This window comes from Paramisgurnus dabryanus, chromosome 18 (assembly GCF_030506205.2).
Source record: "Paramisgurnus dabryanus chromosome 18, PD_genome_1.1, whole genome shotgun sequence".
NCBI lineage: Eukaryota > Metazoa > Chordata > Actinopteri > Cypriniformes > Cobitidae > Paramisgurnus > Paramisgurnus dabryanus.
Window position 1 is genome coordinate 36,678 of NC_133354.1, and position 20,729 is coordinate 57,406.

General features: G+C 35.4%; 1 protein-coding gene across 1 annotated transcript in view; it reads right to left on the reverse strand.

Moving 5' to 3' along the window:
* Positions 1-20,503, reverse strand: part of prlra (prolactin receptor a) — a 40,508-nt gene extending 20,005 nt beyond the window's left edge. The window contains exons 1-3 of the mRNA XM_065243998.2: positions 20,284-20,503; positions 4,018-4,104; positions 2,879-3,011 (exon numbers count right to left, since the gene is read on the reverse strand). Of these exons, the coding sequence (XP_065100070.1) occupies positions 2,879-3,011; positions 4,018-4,084 (200 nt within the window). The 5' untranslated portion in view covers positions 4,085-4,104; positions 20,284-20,503. The remainder of the gene's footprint in view (positions 1-2,878; positions 3,012-4,017; positions 4,105-20,283) is intronic.
* Between the last annotated feature and the right edge of the window lie 226 nt (positions 20,504-20,729).

Below are 20,729 nucleotides of genomic sequence, written 5' to 3' on the forward strand. Positions count from 1 at the left end.
CAAAAGAGGATGTTTTTCGCCGACTGAGAATCCAAAAACGGTTACTGAGTTATTTTAAATGAGCGCATGCGTAAGAACAGCCTCCCTCCTTCAAAGCTCATTTCTAGAGAACGCCTTCCAAAACTCGTGCACGAATATTTGAACACGAGTGTTTGTTTAACACCGGCATATGCTGTGTCGCGTGACTCGCGTCAGTGGATTCATTATGTGAAATGATGATAATAAACAAATAAGACGTTAAAATGTTAGATCAGTCTACGCTACTCCCATTTCAACTAGCATGTAGCAGACTGGTCACTGCCTTACAACTACAGTACACAAACAACGTCTATATACCTGAATAACAGTACAACAATAATTATTCCCCAAAAAAAGAATAATCACTGTTACCTGTCGGGAAGAATTTTGCGAACTGCGCGTCTGTCTTGACACCTCTCTGTTCCTTCATTGCTCTCCAGCGTTAAAATGTTTCTCCAATAACGACTCTGTTTACATTACGTTCTTCTGACAATTTTCTCCTATTCCCAGCGGCTTAAAAAAGTCTTTCTTTTGCGTCCTCCTTCGAGTTTCTTCTCTACCGTGGTGCAAATTCAAGGAGGAAAGCAGGATCGACAATGAAAACAAAACGAAACTTAAGACGGAGTTTCATGCGCTATGCGTCACATGTGTTTAGTCACTGGAGCGCGCACGTCTCTCACAAGGATCGTAATGGCAGTGATTGACAAGCCAGAGGGCCAATCGCTTATGCGATGACCGCATGAGCAATTGGGTGATGTTTTTAAGGCCCTATCTTGTGCACAGATGACGTATATTAATAATATTACTTTCAGTGCAGCTAATAAATAGTCTTTTATCATTTAGTAAAGACAGTTTCAAGTAATATTGCAAAAATTTATTAAACAAACATCCTCTTTTCCACCTTTAAAGAATTTACTACTGACTAAACCAAGATTCAAATTAGGGATGCATAACGATTAATCGTGATTAATCTATAGCAGAATAAAAGTTTTTGTTTACATCATATATGTACCGAGCCCCTAAGGTGACATTGGAGTAAAAAGAAATCAAAAGTTTAGTTTCATGTGCTCATGTGAAACTTTCATGTGCAGAATTTTTTTTAAAGTGCGCACGCAAAACTAAACGCGATTTACTTTTAATTAAACTTTATTTAATTTTTGCTCCATGTCCTCTTAGGGGCTCCGTATATGTGTGTGTGTGAACGGTGTGTATAATAATTATGTATATATAAATATGCACACATGCATGTATAATTTTGAGAAAAAATTTTATTTATATATTAAGTATTTATATTTATATATAATATAAATTATACATAAATATACAAATGTATATACACATGTAAACATTTCTTAAATATATACATGCATGTGTGCATTTATCTATACAAAGTTATTATACACAGTTCACACACACATATATGATGTAAACCAAAACTTTTATTCTGCTATAAATTAATCGCGATTAATCATTATGCATCCCTAATTCAAATGCAAGTTTTGTGCAGTGCAGAGTAGCGCTTGTTGTTTGTCGTTTCTACGATCATAAATGCAGACATGGTTTTATGTTTTAGTATCATTACCATACCAATCTGTTACGTTCTTCTCAAGCCGTGCTGGCAAAGTTGATCAATCAGCTTGGTCATCTGCATTTTCTGGACCAGATTTGGCTCTTATTGATAAGATAGTAAAGACGATATTAACTTCTGTCAGCATTGCATTGGGAGTAATCTTCCAAACATGGTAAGGAGCATCACATTTCCGGCTGACATCACAGGTAATTAGGCCAATCACAATGTACAAGTTAGCCAATCGGAGGACACTGCCTTTCGGAACGATGAGGTTTGTACCAAATCAACGTGTTTCAGGAAGGCAGCAGGACATAGAGGAGCAATAATAATGCACGGTATGTGGAAAATAATGTGTTTTTTCAACTATAAACCACGTGAACACATTAGATTACACCAATAAACAAAATAATGTTGTTTTTAGCAATGTTTTTTGATGCCTAATTTCATTTTTTCAAAATTTCCAGTAATACCACAACGGATCCCCAAAGGGCCCCAGACCCGCTGTTGAAGACCCAAGCATTAATATAACGTAATAGACACAACAGACACAACCAAAATAAAGTTCTTACATTTTCTATAGCTGCTAATATTGTTGTTTGAATATAAACATATACATCTACACACAAAGCTATAAACGTGCACATACCCATTTAAAAAAAATATATAATTTGGATTATTAACATTTCAACAATTGGAAAACATTTTGAGTGGAAAAATAAAGGTTAATGGCTATTTAAAAAAAGAACAAATCCTTAAAAACTAATCCAATACGTCTCGATTCAATATAAAAAAATTGTTCATAACAAGTCATGCAAATGTTCCTAAAATTTTTGTACAAATTTTCCTAAAATTTGCCTATAAAAACTGTTTACATACCGTAATGTAAAGAACATTGTGTGAAATATAACCGTGATATCTTTAACATTGACTAAAATCAAATCTCATAATGTTAGCTTAAGATTCACAGACAGAGTCACATTTCATCGACTAACTCCTCCAGTTGTCACTGTAATATCTGAGGTGGGTGTTTTGCATGCGAAACGTGTATAAACACGAACTCTATGCACCCTACTCAGAGCGGCTTTACACAGCATTACGTTTTAATGTGTTTGTGTACAGTACTTCTTAATCTCAAACCCGTAATGTTGTCATAACAATAACCGCAATAACAAAGATTTTCAACGTTTGCTCTTCGATAATCGTTTATATTCAATTGGGTGCGTGGGCAGTGCTCGTGTACCTGTGTGTGTTGACTGAAAGTAAGTCATGTTAAGTAGGAGATAGACTGACTTTTCTAGACGGTAGTAGAGGGCGTATGTGACCGGCAAGCCCCCATCATCTCCCGGTTCCCACCAGCAGGTAAAGGTCTCTTTCTCTGGAGAGCGACACAATATGTGTTTGGGCTTGCCTGGAGGACTGACACCTGTGGATATATTATGACCCATTTGGTACAGAGTTGAATTCCAAACCATAAAGACATTTACACTCATTCAGTCCACAAGGATAAGTACCATGGTATTCTTCAAAGTAAAAGTAAATATTTCATGGCCATGTCACATGTACTGTGCAAAAAGACAGCATGCCACCATTCGATTTGTTGTTTTTGTGATGTTATAGTAAGCATGCATACCGTATTTTCCGGACAACAAGTCGCTCCGGAGTATAAGTCGCTTCAGTCAAAAATGCGTTTTGAAGAGGAAAAACATATATAAGTTGCACTGGACTATAAGTCGTATTTATTTAGAAAATTATTTCACAAAATCTAAGCCGAAGAACCGACATTTAATCTAGAAAGGCAAGTTATTCAACTAAATAGCACAGAACAGCAGGCTGAATAGGTGTCCGTATACATGTTAACGTAACATTAACAGTTATTTACACGATCCACAACAGAATACAGAACATACATGGGAGGCTGAATAGGCTAAATAACACGACAAGCCAAATCAAGTTCAAAAAGGTCCCGAAGTTTTTTCGCATCACTGAATCCATTGAATTACATAAATACAGTAGTGCGGACTCTCGCCACTGTAGACGATAATGGTTTTCTCTTGGTCCATATGAAATCATTTTGACGTATAAGTCGCACCTGACTAGAAGTTCCAGGACCTGCCAAACTATGAAAAAAGTGTGACTTATAGTCTGGAAAATACGGTAATTATTACTACAACCAGACAATACAGGACATTTTTATGCAGTATTAAAAATGTATGAACATTATGGGTTTCTTTTGCCTTTTATGTACATATTTCCTGTTATTTTCTGTACTTTCTGTTTGTATCCAACTAATTATAATGTTCATTAAAACTTTGCTCGAACAACAAAGCAGTGGCCTAAGGCTTTTGTACAATACTGTATATGTGACAGTGTAAGGTTAGTCAAGATTTGCGGCAAGCTTACTGTAAATTCATAATCATGTCATAGCTCACCTGCTGCATGTGACATTAAAGTGGTGATAAAGGTCAAAATCAGCATGACGTCAGAGTTCCCCATCATGTCTGATGCCGTCCAAACTTCTTAGATGTGAAGAGTCAAAGGAGAGAGAGAGAGAGAGAGAGAGAGAGAGCTTAATTATTCTTTATTTAAAAAAAAAGAGGAACTGTGTTACATATACTTTTACCAACGTGTTCTCACAAAAATCCATGTTATAGTCACGGAAAATTTGATCAATTTATCTATGTCCATGTGACGGAATTCAGCTTTTTTTCCGTGACACTCCCACGGATTTCTCGTGTAATTTTATGTATTGTTTTCTCATAGTTTTTTCCTATTTTATTACCATTGTCGCTTGGGGTTGGGGTTAGAATAATCTTCTGTTACATTTTTAGACATCCTAACCCAAACCTAGCCTGGTTCTGCCAGACTCTCGTACATTTCATTTGTACAGAGAGTCTGGCCTCTCTCCATTGAGAAACGTTTACTTTCTTGAAGGCGGGGTTTTTTGTTAAAGTTCAACACTATTGGATCTGCCCAGAGTCACTCAGGATCAGCCAATCGCTAATTAACAAAACGCCACTCCGGTCGTTGACGCACAAACACACACAACATCAACGTCATCGTTCTCAGCCACTCCCTCTGTTCGCTGATTGGTCCTACAAAAATTAGATTTCTCGAAACTCTATAATAGACCGAAATCCCAGACGTAGTACTGAAGGAAGATGAAATTGAGCGGAAGTGCGTAGGAGGGTGCAGCCAGGCTTACCCAAACCCCAAATCTAATCCCAAACCTAAGTGACAATGATTTGAAAATAGGAAAAAACAATGAGAAAACTAAACATTAAATGACACGAGAAATCCGTGGGAGTGACATGGAAAAGATATCCGTGGTCCTATCACCAAAAAAGCTGAATTCCATGACATGGACATAGATAAAGAGATCACATTATAACATGGATTTCCATGAGATCATGTCGACTTTTACAGATAGAGATATACAGATATAGTATTGTATATAATGTACTGTAGTAGGTCTAATTTGACAGGATAAACATAATCATTCCAGTCGGGAACGTTTAATTGTAGAACATTATCTAAACATAACTATTTTCACAAACTGGAACAACACATGTTTTTAATATTATGGTTTTGATAGGCTGGTCAGGGGAAGATTATCTTCACCCTACGTGACCCAGTCTGTGTAAACTCAGCTTAAAGCCATAACATGTACAATTTTTGTAATAAAGTATCACTAACACAATGTGATATATTTCATGCAGTTGTGTACTTCTATCATCCCAAAAGTTCCCAAGGATTTGTAAATCCTACTTTAAATAATGTCTCGTCCCTTGTCATTGTCGCCTATTAATAAAGTAATATCAATGCTATTTTCTATTTTTTCTGCTTGTAGAAACTATGGCTGCGTTTAAAACTGGATATTTCCCCGTCCGAGGAGCACTTTACTTTGGAGTGAAAACAATTATAGTCACCATATTGAAGGATTTTTTCAAGCCTAAGTGCCCAAAACGAACCACTTCAAAGGGCCCTTCAGACTGACGACTTTCAAAGGATACAACTAATGGCCACTTCGGCCCCCATGAATCTTTCCGCAGATATACCCTTTTGAATGCCCCGAAATATCAACAATGTGAAATCATTGATGCCCCTAATCTCAGAATTAAAAGTTAAAACTTGGATTTCACAGAAAGGGTCACATTTGACTGAAACATAAAATGACTGGCGGGTATTTTAGATAAATTCTGTTTACATTAGATAATATATTAGACACAGTAGCAAATGTAAGAGCTCAGCCATTGGGTAATAAAGATAAAACATATGCCCAATGTGGCCATAAATACTTAATATGCACCATCAAAGTGAAGATTTACAGCATTGCTGTTTCACAATCAACAAATGATGTCCTTAGTCACTCATTGGGCAAGTGTTTTTCTTACGAACATCTTATCAAAGGTCTCTAGACAATGTGAATTATGATCTATTTAACTTTCGAGGGAACAGGAACAATCAGGATCGGTCAATGTCCCTGTAAAGTCATCTTTATCAAGGATGAGATTTTACTGGATTATAGCAAGAGTTAATGGTATCTCCTACAGTAAAGGCACCATTTATGGTTCATGAGGTTTTGCAATCGATGTAAACCGTAAAGTACCTTCAAATTAAAAAATATAGTCGCCAATGTAGTTTTACGTGACCGGGTAAAAACAGCTACACTGCGCTTGTGTGGGAGTTTTTCCGATAGTTTTGCAGGTCATTCGTATTTTTACCACATGAAGTAGACCTTGAGTCAAAGGTTGTAAACTCAATGCTCTTTAATGCAACCTTTCTGTTGATGGGAAAATTAAGATTGGCCTTTGTAAAATATCCACAACGAAAAGGTGAACTCACAAACAGACAGAAAGACTCATGCATTAGTCAAAAGCCTCTTAGAATTTCCAAGCTAAACAAAAACAACAAAGCAGAGATGGATAGAAAATCAAATTACTAACAGGTGACATAAAATGTATATTCACATATATAAAATGGTTAGTTCCAGTCCTCGATTCTGATTGGTCAATACCTGTGATTTATTTCCGATAAAACACAGCTATGACCACGGCACCCAACAACTCTGTGCATCGCTGCGCAGCACCCAAAGCAACCTTAACGTAAAACATCCTGTTGGTAAGCATAATATGTTGTTTAATGTTTCTCTCAAGTTATGTGTACACAATAAACTTAAACATGTCATTTGATCTGTTTCTCTAAAGTTTAAGCATTAAACGTGTTGTTTTATTACAGATCATTTAAATGTGCTCGTGTGGTTTGGTCAAAAAGTTAACTTCTGAGTGCTTGTGGAAGTGGATTTTATTGTAACATGCTGAAAATCATTGTGCCTGTTTAAAACACTGGCAGCATGAGACCTAAAAGTCTTTATTTTTATTCCACAATGTTCCCCATCTGCTGATAAACATGTATTTAGTATGCATAAAACAGATTTTTTAAACTTGTTCAAATATATAATGCTGAACATCTCTTACTAACTTCTTTCGTGAGAGAATGCAACGTCTTGTCTACAGCGCGAGCACTTGAGACTCCGCCCACCTGAGCAGCTCATTTGGATTTAAAGGGATACACACAAAAACGGTGCATTTTTGCTCAGACCCATAAAGTTCCTATTTTAACATGCCACAATAAATTACCTATATGGTATTTTGAGCTAAAACTTCACATATGTTCTCTGGGGACATCAAAGATTTATTTATTATCTTAAAAACTTCTTGTGGAATGTCCCCTTTAAATGTAAATTATGCGTGAGCAGAAATCTACAGCACAAACCGAGAAGGTCAAATTCCAAGCACAAAAGGTGAGCGTCTATAATGAACAGTCAGGTCTTGTCAGCTATAACTATGTAATTTATGTGCAAGTCTAACAATTATGTAATCATTGATCATTTTGGCGACAGTGTTATTTATCACTTGGTCTTCACAGGCAAAACAAACAGTAACGTTTTTTTAGAGGGATCTGAATTAAAGGATTTACAATAAGTGAGTTTAATATATTTTATGCATGACACACTGAAACTTTTTTGAAACTGATTTTTGAAAAACACTTTGGAAAAGGTGTTTTCTCCTAGGGTTTTTTCAACCCCTGGGGAGTCTGCTGACATTGGCTTAACTTAACACCCTCTTAGATACGTTACATTTTTACTAATCTCGCTAGTATGGTTAATCTTAAAGGGCCATGGCATGAAAATCTGACTTTTTCCATGTTTAAGTGCTGTGATTGGGTCCCCAGTGCTTCTGTCAACCTAAAAAAAATGTGAAAAATATCAACCCAGTAAATTAGTTTTGGTAAACCATTATCTGCAAGCACATGAAAAAATAGGTTGTTAAAATTTGGCTCTCCTTATGATGTCATAAGGAGCTCTTATTATAATAATACAGCCCCTTAATCTGCACTATCCAACCACAGCACTGCCATTTAGTGCAGAGAGAAAATAATTCAGAGCACAATTGAGTTTCAATTTCAACAAACCACCATCATTGTGTGATCAGTGTTTGCACTTTATCAGCTCCTTTGCATTTTACAGGGCACACCCAAAATGGCACATTTTTGCACACACCTACAAAGTGGCAATTTTAACATGCTATAATAAATTATTTATGTGGTATTTTGAGCTAAAACTTTTTCTATGTTTTTTCTGCATCTATTAATGTAAAGCTTTGAAACAATTAAACAATTGTGAAAAGCGCTATATAAATAAAATTGGATTAAATTGAATGGGAGTCAGGTTGAGTACCACAACACACTTGTAGCCAATCAGCATTAAGGGGCATGTCTACTAACCAACATCGATGCCTGGGTTGTGTGGGGCGGGTCTATCAAAAGAAGGTCCAGATTCTATTGGGGTAGAGGCGCGTTTGTTTAGGTGATTTCATATGTTTATAGCTCTACCCGTTCATATTTCTAAGTATCTGAGGTTTTCAGGCTGAAATCCATCTGATAAATTGGCATTATGAGGACAATCTGTTAAACAATCTGTAAATGACAAATATTGATATAATATAATGTTGAAGAACTTTAAGCAGAGCACCTAGATGTGTCATTTTGGTCATGAAAATTGTTTAAAATCTCCTAAGGCACATAAGCTAAGCTTTAAATCAACATCAAAAAAGTTATTTGAAGTAGCTATGTTTTGTTATCCAAATTATTTGACTGTCTAAAATTTGTTTTAATTACGCCCATAAAAAATGTTCTTTATCAGGCTGTGGTTCCTGAAAACAAATTGAACGACGAAAAATGGTTCTTCTATGGCAACCCTATTTAGCACATTTACCTTTAAGAGTATATATATATATATATATATATATATATATATATATATATATATATATATATATATATATATATATATATATATATATATATATATAATGATGCAGACATGATGTCGTAACCTGTGACAGCACCTTTAACACACCTCATTTGGAATGCACGAACACAAAAAGACATATTAATGACATGAATGCATTTTTAGCATTGACAAAATGTATTTTAGTAACACCCAGCTGTTAGTCTTAGTATAAATTAATCTTGGTAGTCAAACCTGCTCCAACTTTAGTTGGATAAAACTTGCTAATCATTAAGTTTGTGTTTGCATTTATTTTCTTTTATGCCAAAAGTCATTAGGATATTAAGTAAAGATCATGTTCCATGAAGATATTTTGTAAATTTCCTATCGTGAATATATCAAAACTAGATTTTTGTGAGTGGATGCAGTGCATTTGGAGAATTTTAAAGGCAACTTTCTCAAAATTTAGACTTTTTGCACCCTTAAGGGGTCATTGTAGTGTGTGTAGGTCCTACGGCGTATGTTACGTGTCGGTTTTCATTTATACTTTTGCATCATCGTTATACTTTTGCATCGTCTGCAACTATTGTTGAGTTAAATCACTCCTTAACTTGATCCATCTTTGTTCTCACCGTCGCAAATGGAAATGCCTACTACTCCGTTTTTTTTAACTGGTGGGAGGGGTTCTAGTGGACCAATCACAGCGCTGTTAAAAATTTTGTCGAGGTGCACATCAGGCTACTCAGAGGGTATGGATAAACTACGGCATAGACCTAACGCACGACAATAAATTGGACTTTAGATAACAGATTTCACAATAGTTGTATCTTGGCCAAATGCTCTCCTCTCCTATCCTAACCATACATCAATGGAAAGCTTAATTATTCAGCTTTCAGATGATGTATAAATCTCAGTTTCCTGCAGAATCGGCTTTATCTCCATCCTGCTATTAATCTGAGGACAGAAAAAGCACTGAGCACATGACATTAGTATGGCAGATTCACAGAGACATAAACATAAGAACTTTCTATTCTATCCTGTGCTATCAAAGATTAAAAAGAGAAAAAAGCTTGATTACGTAAGAGATTATATCACCACAAAGACTCAGTCGAACTGTGTTTGCATTCATACTGTAGCACAATGCAATGTGCAAAGAAGTCAATCTGGCTGTTGGGATCTTGGTAAATCATCTGCTCGGGTAACAATATAAAGTTGTATCCATATTTTAAAGCAGGGCCATATAAGGCTAGGACAGGTTTATTTCATTATAATCATGCATTGTGAGAAACAAAATGTCAAAAAATGGTCCCTAGCTGTTACTGGGGCAGATACGTACACATTTGGTACCAGTAAGGTACTAACATGAACTCTTTAAGGTGCCCCTTTAAAGGGTACTGCCCCAGGAACCATTTCTGACAATTTTATTCTGACAGTACATGATATAAAGGAAATAAAACCTCTACCTATTTTTTTCTGACCGTGTGGATGGTTCAACGGGTTTAATATCCATTGCTTAAAAATGAGAAATCTCAAGCATGCATGCTGCTTGGTCACAGCTTGGCAGGATTTACAAAGTAACCATTAAAAAAAGAGAGTCAGAGAGGCTTGAACAGCTTGTACATGGTGAAACGAAATAACACTTATCCATGACCAAGCTGCTACACAACACAAAAAACATACTTAACTGTATGTCTCAGACCATTTTCCTACATATCTAAGTGGTCTGAAGCCTAATTTATGAGCATCAAAACAAACAGACAGCCCCAATGACCTCCAAGCTTTTCCAATGGTTATTCCCATCTTACATTAAATTATGGTGAACCCAAATGCTCTCTAATTCAGACATTGTGGTGCCTATAGCGACGGCAAATAAGACATTCACTGCATTAACATTTGTAGTAGTGAATTAACTTAAATGGTCCTTTGATCTGATAACTGGCATTAGAGGATTGCCCTCTGACTTTATACAACTTTCTTACATAACTTACAAGGGGGGGTTAAGTCACTAAGCTGGTTGAACGGTAACAGGCAAGCAGGAACTTGCCAACAAGTCGGCATATATCAAGATTATCATCACTGTTCCTCATAAATCCATAGATAGCGTCGAGAGGTCTTTCTGGATTTAGGAATAAATGTTCTCAGGTTAAAGCTATGAAAAGATTCAGGAGGATTACTTAACTATTTCACTCACACAGGGGTGTTGTTTTAGTGACCACAGGATAAAGAACAGGTCATATTGTTTAAAACATTGCATAAATAAGACACTAGAATGCAAATGAATGCAACTCATGTGAGCGCATGTATGAAGCAGTTTGAATATTGTTACAGAACAGCAGAAATTATAGGTTGCTCTTTCACAATTTAACAACAGAGTACAGCGAGGACCTTTCTATTAAGCTTGGCTACCATCTACTATTAAAACTTACTAAAAATAGTAAAACGGCATGCCAGTCCAAAAAGATGATGGGTGCTTGTTGTCATGGCGATGAAATACACTATGTTGCAATCCAAGCAAATGCACTTTCACTTTCACAGTACATTTTAAAAAACATTCCCAGAATGACTGACTTATATTCCAGCATAAATGTATTAAAGTCCATTTTTTGTTATAGTATCTACAGTTTACACATGAAATTAGTCTGACGTGCATTCATTTGTATATTATAGCATTTTACAAAATTAATACAAAAAGCAATTATAAATCGAAAAAGGGTACAAAAAATACAGCTGTTAAGTAGGGATCGACCGATATGGATTTTTCAGTGCCGATGCCGATTTTTGTTTCATCAGCCTTAGCCGATGACCGATACAGGCTGCCGATTTTCTTGAGCCGATACTGCTTTTGCTCACTCAATTTACATCATAAAAATGACACGATGATGCCAAATGTTACAAGTCTCAATTTAAAAAAAGTAACATTTATTGAATTTAAAAAAAACTATACTTAACAAATAGTAAAAACAGGTGAGGGTGCTATGGAACCATCTTTTGATGTTGTCATGGAAATGTTGGTTGTTTTTAGTCACATGACCTGCAATCGCTTGCGGCTTCCACCACTCTGTAAAAAATGCCGGAAAAAATCGGCGAAAACGGCAGTTACATATCGGCCGATGCCGATACACATAAAACTCGCAAATATCGGCCCGATATATCGGCCGGCCGATATATCAGTCTATCACTACTGTTAAGCTTGTTATACATTAAAAAGGGGACTCATGCATTCTGACTAATTGTGTATTACATTATTAGTATCTCTGTGCCAAAGGTTAATTTTTAAATAAATAATGTTCATGTTTGACCCAACAATGGGTTAAAACAACCCAGCATTTTGTGTTTAAACAACCTAGCAAAAGTTAAATTACAACGCAACTGTTTGCAATGTCATTGCCCAAAAAAACATATTCAAAGCTTCCTTATAGATAGATACTCATGAAGAAATCTCATCCACACTGATCTTTCCAGAAGAGTGCTATGAAATCCTCACCAGAAAGTGCCAAAGTGGCTCAATTAAACAAATAAATTTAATGAAAGGCCAAAACAAACATCAACCTTTCAAAAACTGTAAAGCTGCCTGCTGCACATTTGGGTTTGTCCTTTTCTGACACTGTGTCATGCTCACCTTTGTGTTAAACAAAAAAAGATTTGTTTGATATGATACAGTAATATTTACATTCATCAAACAGAATCTGTGTTTTTTCGGAGAACCATGTTCTCATCTCAAGCCCCCGCAGCATAACTCTTAACTAGTTTCAGAATATGCAACTATCCAGTTTGAGCCAGATCCACCCTGAATGCTCTCTTTACCTTCAGCGGTATGAATAAAGGTATGCTGTCACACAGCTGACAGACCTGAAATGTGATCTGCAGTTAACCAGATTAAGACGTAAAACAGTTTGGGATTAAGAGCAATACATTATTAACAGGTGGAATTGCATTTTTAAGGGGGCGGGGTGTAATAAGTTGCCCAAGTGGGATAAAACTAATTCAATGCAAACCGCTGTAGTCTGATGTCATTCTGGTCGTATGCAAAAGTATAAACAGATGAATTACAAGTTATATGTGTGACTTGTTTCTACCTGTATGACTTGCAAACTTGCCATGTGCTATACTAAATAATTGCAATTTGTTTCTTTAATGAGGGATACACTCTCTAATAAGGGAAAGAAAGATATTTATAAATCCAGCTGGCACAAGCACAGCATAATATACCGAAAAAATAATTGACGAAGGGCCCTTGAATTATTCGAATTTAATGCACACCCAAGTTTGTAATGTGGCATGATGCGAAAAGGAGTGTGCAATATTTCCAATTAATTAAATGGACCGGAGTCAATTATTTCGCGTATGCCACGTTTACCACCAAACATTGCTTAGGTGGTTAATTTAAGACATTTGACAGGTTAGGTGTGCATTTTAAAGAACATTTCTTAGTATAAAGAATAAAGCATTCAACAGCCCTGTGGTATAAAAGAATATATTCCTGGAAAGCAGTTTGTGGTTAGCTTTTCAAGAGGGAGTAGTACAGTTTCTACGATGTCAAAATGTATGTCAACATGCTGAAAAAAAGCCCTTCGGTGTTTGTGTAGATTGATCAATGTTGATGGATTAACAAAGTTGGGTAAATGATGGGTAAAACCAGTCATACAAGCTCTCAAACTTTTCCTAGAAATCGAGATATATATCAGCATTCATGCATGGCCACGTGAATCCAAGTTCTTACAAGACCGTGACATATTCATTCCAAAAAATTTGCGCTGCTTTGTCTACAAACGGTTTTCCCATTGATTCTCCTAAATTCATGTTGTTGCACTCATCATTATTGCATTAACATGTCTATGTTGAAAGCCTTTTAAATTGTTAGGTTAATTTTGACAGCACGGTAAGTCCTGCTAACAGGACACTTTAACTGCCTTCATTGCAGTGAAGACATTGCATTACTGAACGTCTGCATGATGTTCCGTTAGACTTGCATCTATAATCATGCATGCAAATACTTTTTTAAGCATTGCTATTATGTTAAGCCTAGAAAAGATTTATACGTCTTATGCACAAATATTACTGTGCTAATGGAAATTATGCTCTTTCCTAGAAGAAATTGCATTAAAAGTTTCTAAAAAGTAGTGATTTACATTTCTGTTCCTGCACTTAAAAAATATTGGGTTGGTTTAACGCATTGTTGGGTAAATATTGGTCAGAATGTTTACATTTATGCATTAGGCGGCCACTTTTTTCCAAAGCAACTTACAGTGCATTATAGGGTCAATTGATTATCGGCACATTATTATCGCATTTTTATGATTATCGTTCATATCAACAGATTTGACAATAAAATTATTTCATTTTGAAATGCGCTAGTTGGTAACATTAACATTAAAGTAACATTAAGATTACACTCTAAAAACAAACGGTGCTATATAGCACCAAAAATGGTTCTTTGCTCGTAATCATAGAAGAACCGTTTTTAGTGCCATATAGCACCGATGAAGCACCTGTGAAGCACCTGTGTAGAACCATTTAGTGCTATGTAGAACCATATGTGGTGCTATATGGCCCCTATTTGGTTCTACACAGGTGCTTCACTGGTGCTTCACCGGTGCTATATGCATATGGCACTAAAAACGGTTCTTCTATGATTACGAGCAAAGAACCACTTTTGGTGCTATATAGCACCGTTTGTTTTACATAATCGCCAAAAGCCTAATTTACAACTGTCCATTTGTGCTCATTTCTATGCATTTCGGCAGTATGTTTGGGCACTAAATACAGTGATGAATCAGAGATTTCAAAATTGATAAGTTGACATGTCCTTTAGCCATAAATTTTGGATTTTTACTAACAGCATAACAATTATTTGTTATTTACATTATATTATTTTGTTATTATAAAAGTTAAATGTAAAGCCTATTAATCATCAATAATAATCACAATTACAATATCAAGGTGAATAATCGATCATTTCTGTCATAATTATGCAGCCCTATTTAACATGAATATGACTTATTAATATTAATAGTAATATTGTTATTAACCGTTCTTAGAATAACATCAGATATTTTTAATATAATTAAAAAAATATTTTGTCAGAGCCCTTGTTATTCTTAATTTTGACATTATTTTTTATTTTTACACCAGACATATATACACCACAAAGAAAAAAGTTTTGGGACGCCCACTTCTAATAAACAGGTTTGACTATTTAGTCATTTCAGTTATCAAAAATCTTAATGCTATGGAATTTCATAATATTTAGATAATTAAGAGATCAGCGCAAATTATTTTTTATACTGGCCCAGTGGGACCAAAATTTTCACTGCCCCACCAAAAAAAGATTTCAGTGTCACATATTTAAAATAATAATTCAAAAGACAAATATAATTATATACCTAAACATTTTATTCATTTGTTAAGACAATTGGCGATTTTTAAAATTTGAACTCTTTCCCCGCCCGCATTTTTCATGACTTTCACAAAAGTTTAATGCCTCCCAGAAAAAATGCTCTTCTTTAAATATATAAACCAGATGAAGGGTTATCGGCAACCCTTGCACGATGCTATGTGCTGTTGGCTTTTCTAATGAGGTTTTGTTTACGGTAGTTGCATGTTCAAATGAAAAAAGGCTCCCGAGTTGTCTGCTTTACCTGAAAAATTACGGCAAACTGTGCAAATCATTGCATCGTTTGTTTCTTTCAGCGTGTTTTACCCAAGTAAATGTGTCCTTATAAGATGTTAAATAATTATATTTACACAAACAGAAAATATATTTTAGTGTCTGAGGGCCCCAGACGTATCTCACGCTGGCCCCAGGCCATCGGGTAGTCCTTTATGTTGCCCCTCTGTACACTGTAAAAAGTCATTCTGTAGGTTTGTAGATTTTATGAAATTGAATACGTAAACTTAATTGAAAATTATTAATTTCATGTAGTTTGATAATTTCTTTGTGTTATAATGACTTAAAAATGACTGGAATAAAAACTACTTATTGTTTTTGTGAAGGATTAAGCTATTCTCATTTTGTACCTGCGAATACAGCAAATACTGAATAAATCCAACGTAATACAAATTAGCTGTTTTAGACCAGACGGATTTAGGAAATATTACTGTGTTATTGTGTTATAGTCAATCTAACACAATTTTTATTTGTTGAATGTAATTAATGATATTGCTTGTAATCTGTTGCCACAATTTTAGAGTAGATATGGCATATTATTTTTTACAGTGTACAAAGCAAGGTTAAAAAAGAAATGATTGATTCAGTCTGGTGTGGAAGAACTTGACTGGTCATAAACCCAGACCTGAACCCAACTGAACACCTTTGTTATGACTTGCAGACTCTAAGTCAAACACTCTTCATCCAAACCAGGGCCTAAAACTAACTTTTTGCCACACATGCCATTGGCTGATGACATGATAAAATTTACTGGCATCCATAACTATTTTTACTGGCCATGATGCATTAATTAAACATATACAATTTGCAATAAGGTACAATTTGTTAGCTACATTAGTTAACCTGAAATGACAATAAATAATACTTCTACATGATTTCTTTCAGGACCTTCTTGCTGTGAAACAACAGTGCTATGTTTGGGGTAGCCACTGTGCCAGTGGGCGAAGGGGCATCTCAGTACTTTTTTGTTAATATCGGTTCAAAATATTGGGTTATCTGTCTACTAGGGATGCAGCGATTAACCGGTTTCACTATTAACCGCGATTTAAAATGTCACGGTTAAGTAACCGTAAAGCCTTCGCTACACCGCGTGTTTTTGTTTCACGCACGCACAAACCAGATCCACGAACCACCAAGAGGCGCATGCGTCATGATGCATTGTATGACAAAGCTCCGCGTTCAAAAGAATGTGTGCGTGACGCGTCTCTTGGTTGTTCGTGCATCTGGATTGTGCATTGTATGACAAAGCTCCGCGTTCAAAAGAATATGTGCGCGTGACGCGTCTCTTGGTTGTTCGTGCATCTGGTTTGTGTGTGCGTGTGCGTGGATGTGTGCGCGCGCATCTGCATCTGTACGTGAAAGAGCCACACTCCAATCGGTCTACTCTGTACAGCATTAAAAACCTCCTGCTCGCGGATCAAACCCGGGCGAGGCTCCTGGTGGTCTGACTGCATTTCATTACGTTGAATTATTTTAACGCGTTAATGATTAATTAATGAATAGCATTAGTTAACACGTTAATCTTGCCACCCCTAATATTTATATTTGACTTTTGTGTTATATTAAGCTTCACCTGTCAAAATGACTTGCAGTACCTGGTTCAGGATGACCCTGTGTAATTATTCATTTTGAGAGGCTCTTATCATTTTTACTTCATATATTTTACTTCAATACTTCAAACAAACCAAAATAATATAACTTTATTCAGTCCAAATGTAAAGTTACATTTATTCAAAAGATCATTAAAATGAATAGCCTACAGGTTTCAAAGGCACCTATACGGTTTAAGTCAAAGCCAGCCAAGTTATTATTATTATCATTTGTCCAAGAATTGTAGAGAAAAATTTATTCATGTGATTTTATACATTAATGTTGTAAAATAAATGAATCCTTAATAACCGTAATAACCGTACAACCGTGATTATTTATCAGACTATAACCGTACCATCAAAATCTATAATCGCTGCATCCCTACTGTCTACATGATCTGTAATATCAGTATCGGACCTTGTGCATTACAAGATAGGCTACTGTACACCCACAACCTTTTGCCCAGCGATTGCAATGCTTTACCATTGAACAACCTAAGAATCCAGCATTTGGTTTGAAACAAGAAAAACAAGAAATAAGTTAATGCATAAAATCTGCTCATCGATTTTTTGAACGTTTAACATTATTTAAACTGTACACAAACCCTTTTCAAATGTAAAGATCGCATTATGTGAAAAGCTGCAAAACTGGTTTAAGTCAGATAAACATATTATTCAACAACTCATAGTACACTTTTCTACTTAACACAAACACACGCCGGTCTCTCTCAGCACATGTTTGACTGATGTTATCATGGTCTTTACCACCTGCTTCACCATGCAGGACTTAACCAAGAAATTACACATTTATTTCAACTTGAACAGCCGGCACATTATCGTTGATACAGTCAGATAAATGGATGCAAGTCTCACTTTAACTGGGATGAAATCAGGCAAATGTTTGCTGTCAGACACATTCTTTGCAGTGCCACATGCAAAAGTTTGATTGCTATATACACAATAATAGATGTACAAATAAAAGACAGATTTTAACTTTCACAGTTACTGATAACTCTTTGTCTAACCTCAGTTTATTGACCATATCAAGATGAATAATTAAGATTATTTTTATGGCCACTAATAAAACTACACTTTAACCCTATAACTGTCACTGACCCTTTTGAGTGGGGGGGTGAAAAGGTGATCTGCACGTTAAAATTACTATAACTCTGGCATTCTTTGGTTTAGAAGCAAAATCTTGGTCTCTTTTTTAAGAAGACAATTTATAGTTTTACACTGAGGTGTTTGAAGTTGTAAATATTAAATGACAAAAAAGTTATACCCGTTTAAATTTATTTTAAATAATAAAAATAATGCAATAAAGTATATACTCTCTAATCAAATGTATATAAAAATTAAAATGTTTTACTCTCAAAACACCACACCAATAAAGACACAAGTCTCAACTAGTTCTGAACCAAATTTTAGGTGAAAATAACAAAAAATGAAGTTTCTGTCACACTTTTAGTGGTTTTACCAACCAAGGCCACTAGGTGTCAACGGTTAGTTGCAATATCTTGTCAAAAGTTGATAAATTACTGTCTCTGCATTGTGTTTAATGCAAAAAGGTTTTGAAATATGAAAACTACATTCTTAGAGCTTTCCAACGATATATAGTTTGTCAAGATTTTTGAAGATTCATATATTCATTTTGAAGAATATTAGAATTATAAATATATACGAATTCATATGGACTCCTACTGGGTCAGTGACAAATAACAAAATGACTGTCCCTACTAAATTTCCATCATCAAATGGCCTTGAAATATGAAAACTACATTCCTAGAGCTTTCCAACAATATATAGTTTGTCAAGATTATTTCAAGTTTATAGGGTATTAGTGTTATAAATTTATAATCATTTATATGTATTCCTATGGGGTGAGTGACATTTAACAAAATAACTGTCCCTATACAAATTCTATCATCAAATGGCCTTGAAATATGAAAACTACATTCCCTGAGCTTTCCAACAATATATAGTTTGTCGAGGTTATTTCAGGTTAATGGGATATTTACAAATAAATATGTAATAACATTTTGGGCCCAACTGTTGGTCTGCGACATTTTAGAAAATGACTCTTACTACATACTTTTTTTTTCAAAATGGTGTTGATATATTAAAACTACATTCTTAGAGCTTTCCAACGGTATAAAGTATGTCAAGATTGGTGTAGGTTTAGACTATGTAATTATTGTTTTAAATATGTAATGCCAAACGTCCCACCTGTGGGACAGTGACAGTTATAGGGTTTTAAATATGATGGGTGATTTTCAACCCAGCATTGGGTCATTAAGGGACAAACCTAACTGTTACTCTCTAAACACTAACTGACACCAACGTATCAATAACTATTCAAAAGTAGGCTATTCAAAAACCCAGGATCATTAAAACTATCATCCTATGGAATAGATAGTGGGAGAACCACACAGTTACTAAAATTTGCATGTGTAACATTGTAAAAGGTTTGTGGCTGCCTGTAGCCAGGACTCCTCAGAAGAGACAATAAAATATTCATACGACACATCTCAAACCAGAACTTGACTCTATTAGAAATCATATCACCTATTAAAGTGAATCTGAAAGAGAACTGCAGATAACTTCATGGACACGTGTCGTGTGTCCACTTATAGCCAGGATTAGACCGGTTGAAAGCTCATTACATAATGAACAGCTATATCAGCACTTTCCACTCGGCTAATATTATTAAACTGTAAATCCCTGCTGTGACATCATCAGCTACTGAAAACAAAATATCTGAGTAACATTTTATATTAGGATACAATATGTGGTATACATGATAATGTCAATATTACTTAGAAGTTTCGGAATACGATGTGAAAACTGTAAAGTGTAATCAATTTTTCGCACCCTCAGACAAAAGTGGCAGTGTGTTGATAAAAACAATAAAAATACGCTTTATGCTATGGCCATTTAACAAATACTGACTGAAAATATAATTTAAAATAGATGAATTATTTATACATAAGCAAGACTCTAAATAACGTTAGTAACTTTAGGTACATCGCTTACAATCAGTTATTGTCTTTCCCTGAATGTCAATTCTATTCAAATATACAATAATAACGAATCTAAAATACTGAATTAAATGATGAAAATGACCGGTGTTAAAATAAATGCCTGTACTTACCTCTTATTCATACGGTAAAATTGAGATCTTATAATCCCTCTTTATCACTGATCTGAGTCTTCAGGGTGACTACATTCACCTCGCCGATTTCTGCTCCTCCAAGTTATGTAACCAACAACTCGTTAGGTTTATTTGTTTATAGTTTTATGCGCAGTTTTTATGCGTTTCTTGAGTTTTTCGCAGATGTAACGTTACACTCATTCACCTCACAGGTAGATGAAATGCCTCTGGGAGTTCGCTATCTCCTGTCTTACAGGATCTGTCTGTGAGTGGGCGGGTCGTATGGGCGGAGCCGCGCACTAGAAACCACGCCCACTCTGCGTGCAGTGGCCACTGATGCTGTGATTCATTTCTAAAAAATATATATATTTTAACTTTTATTTTAATGAATTGAATCAGTCAGGCAAACATTTTAATATTTTCCACAATGAAAAGATGAGCGGCAA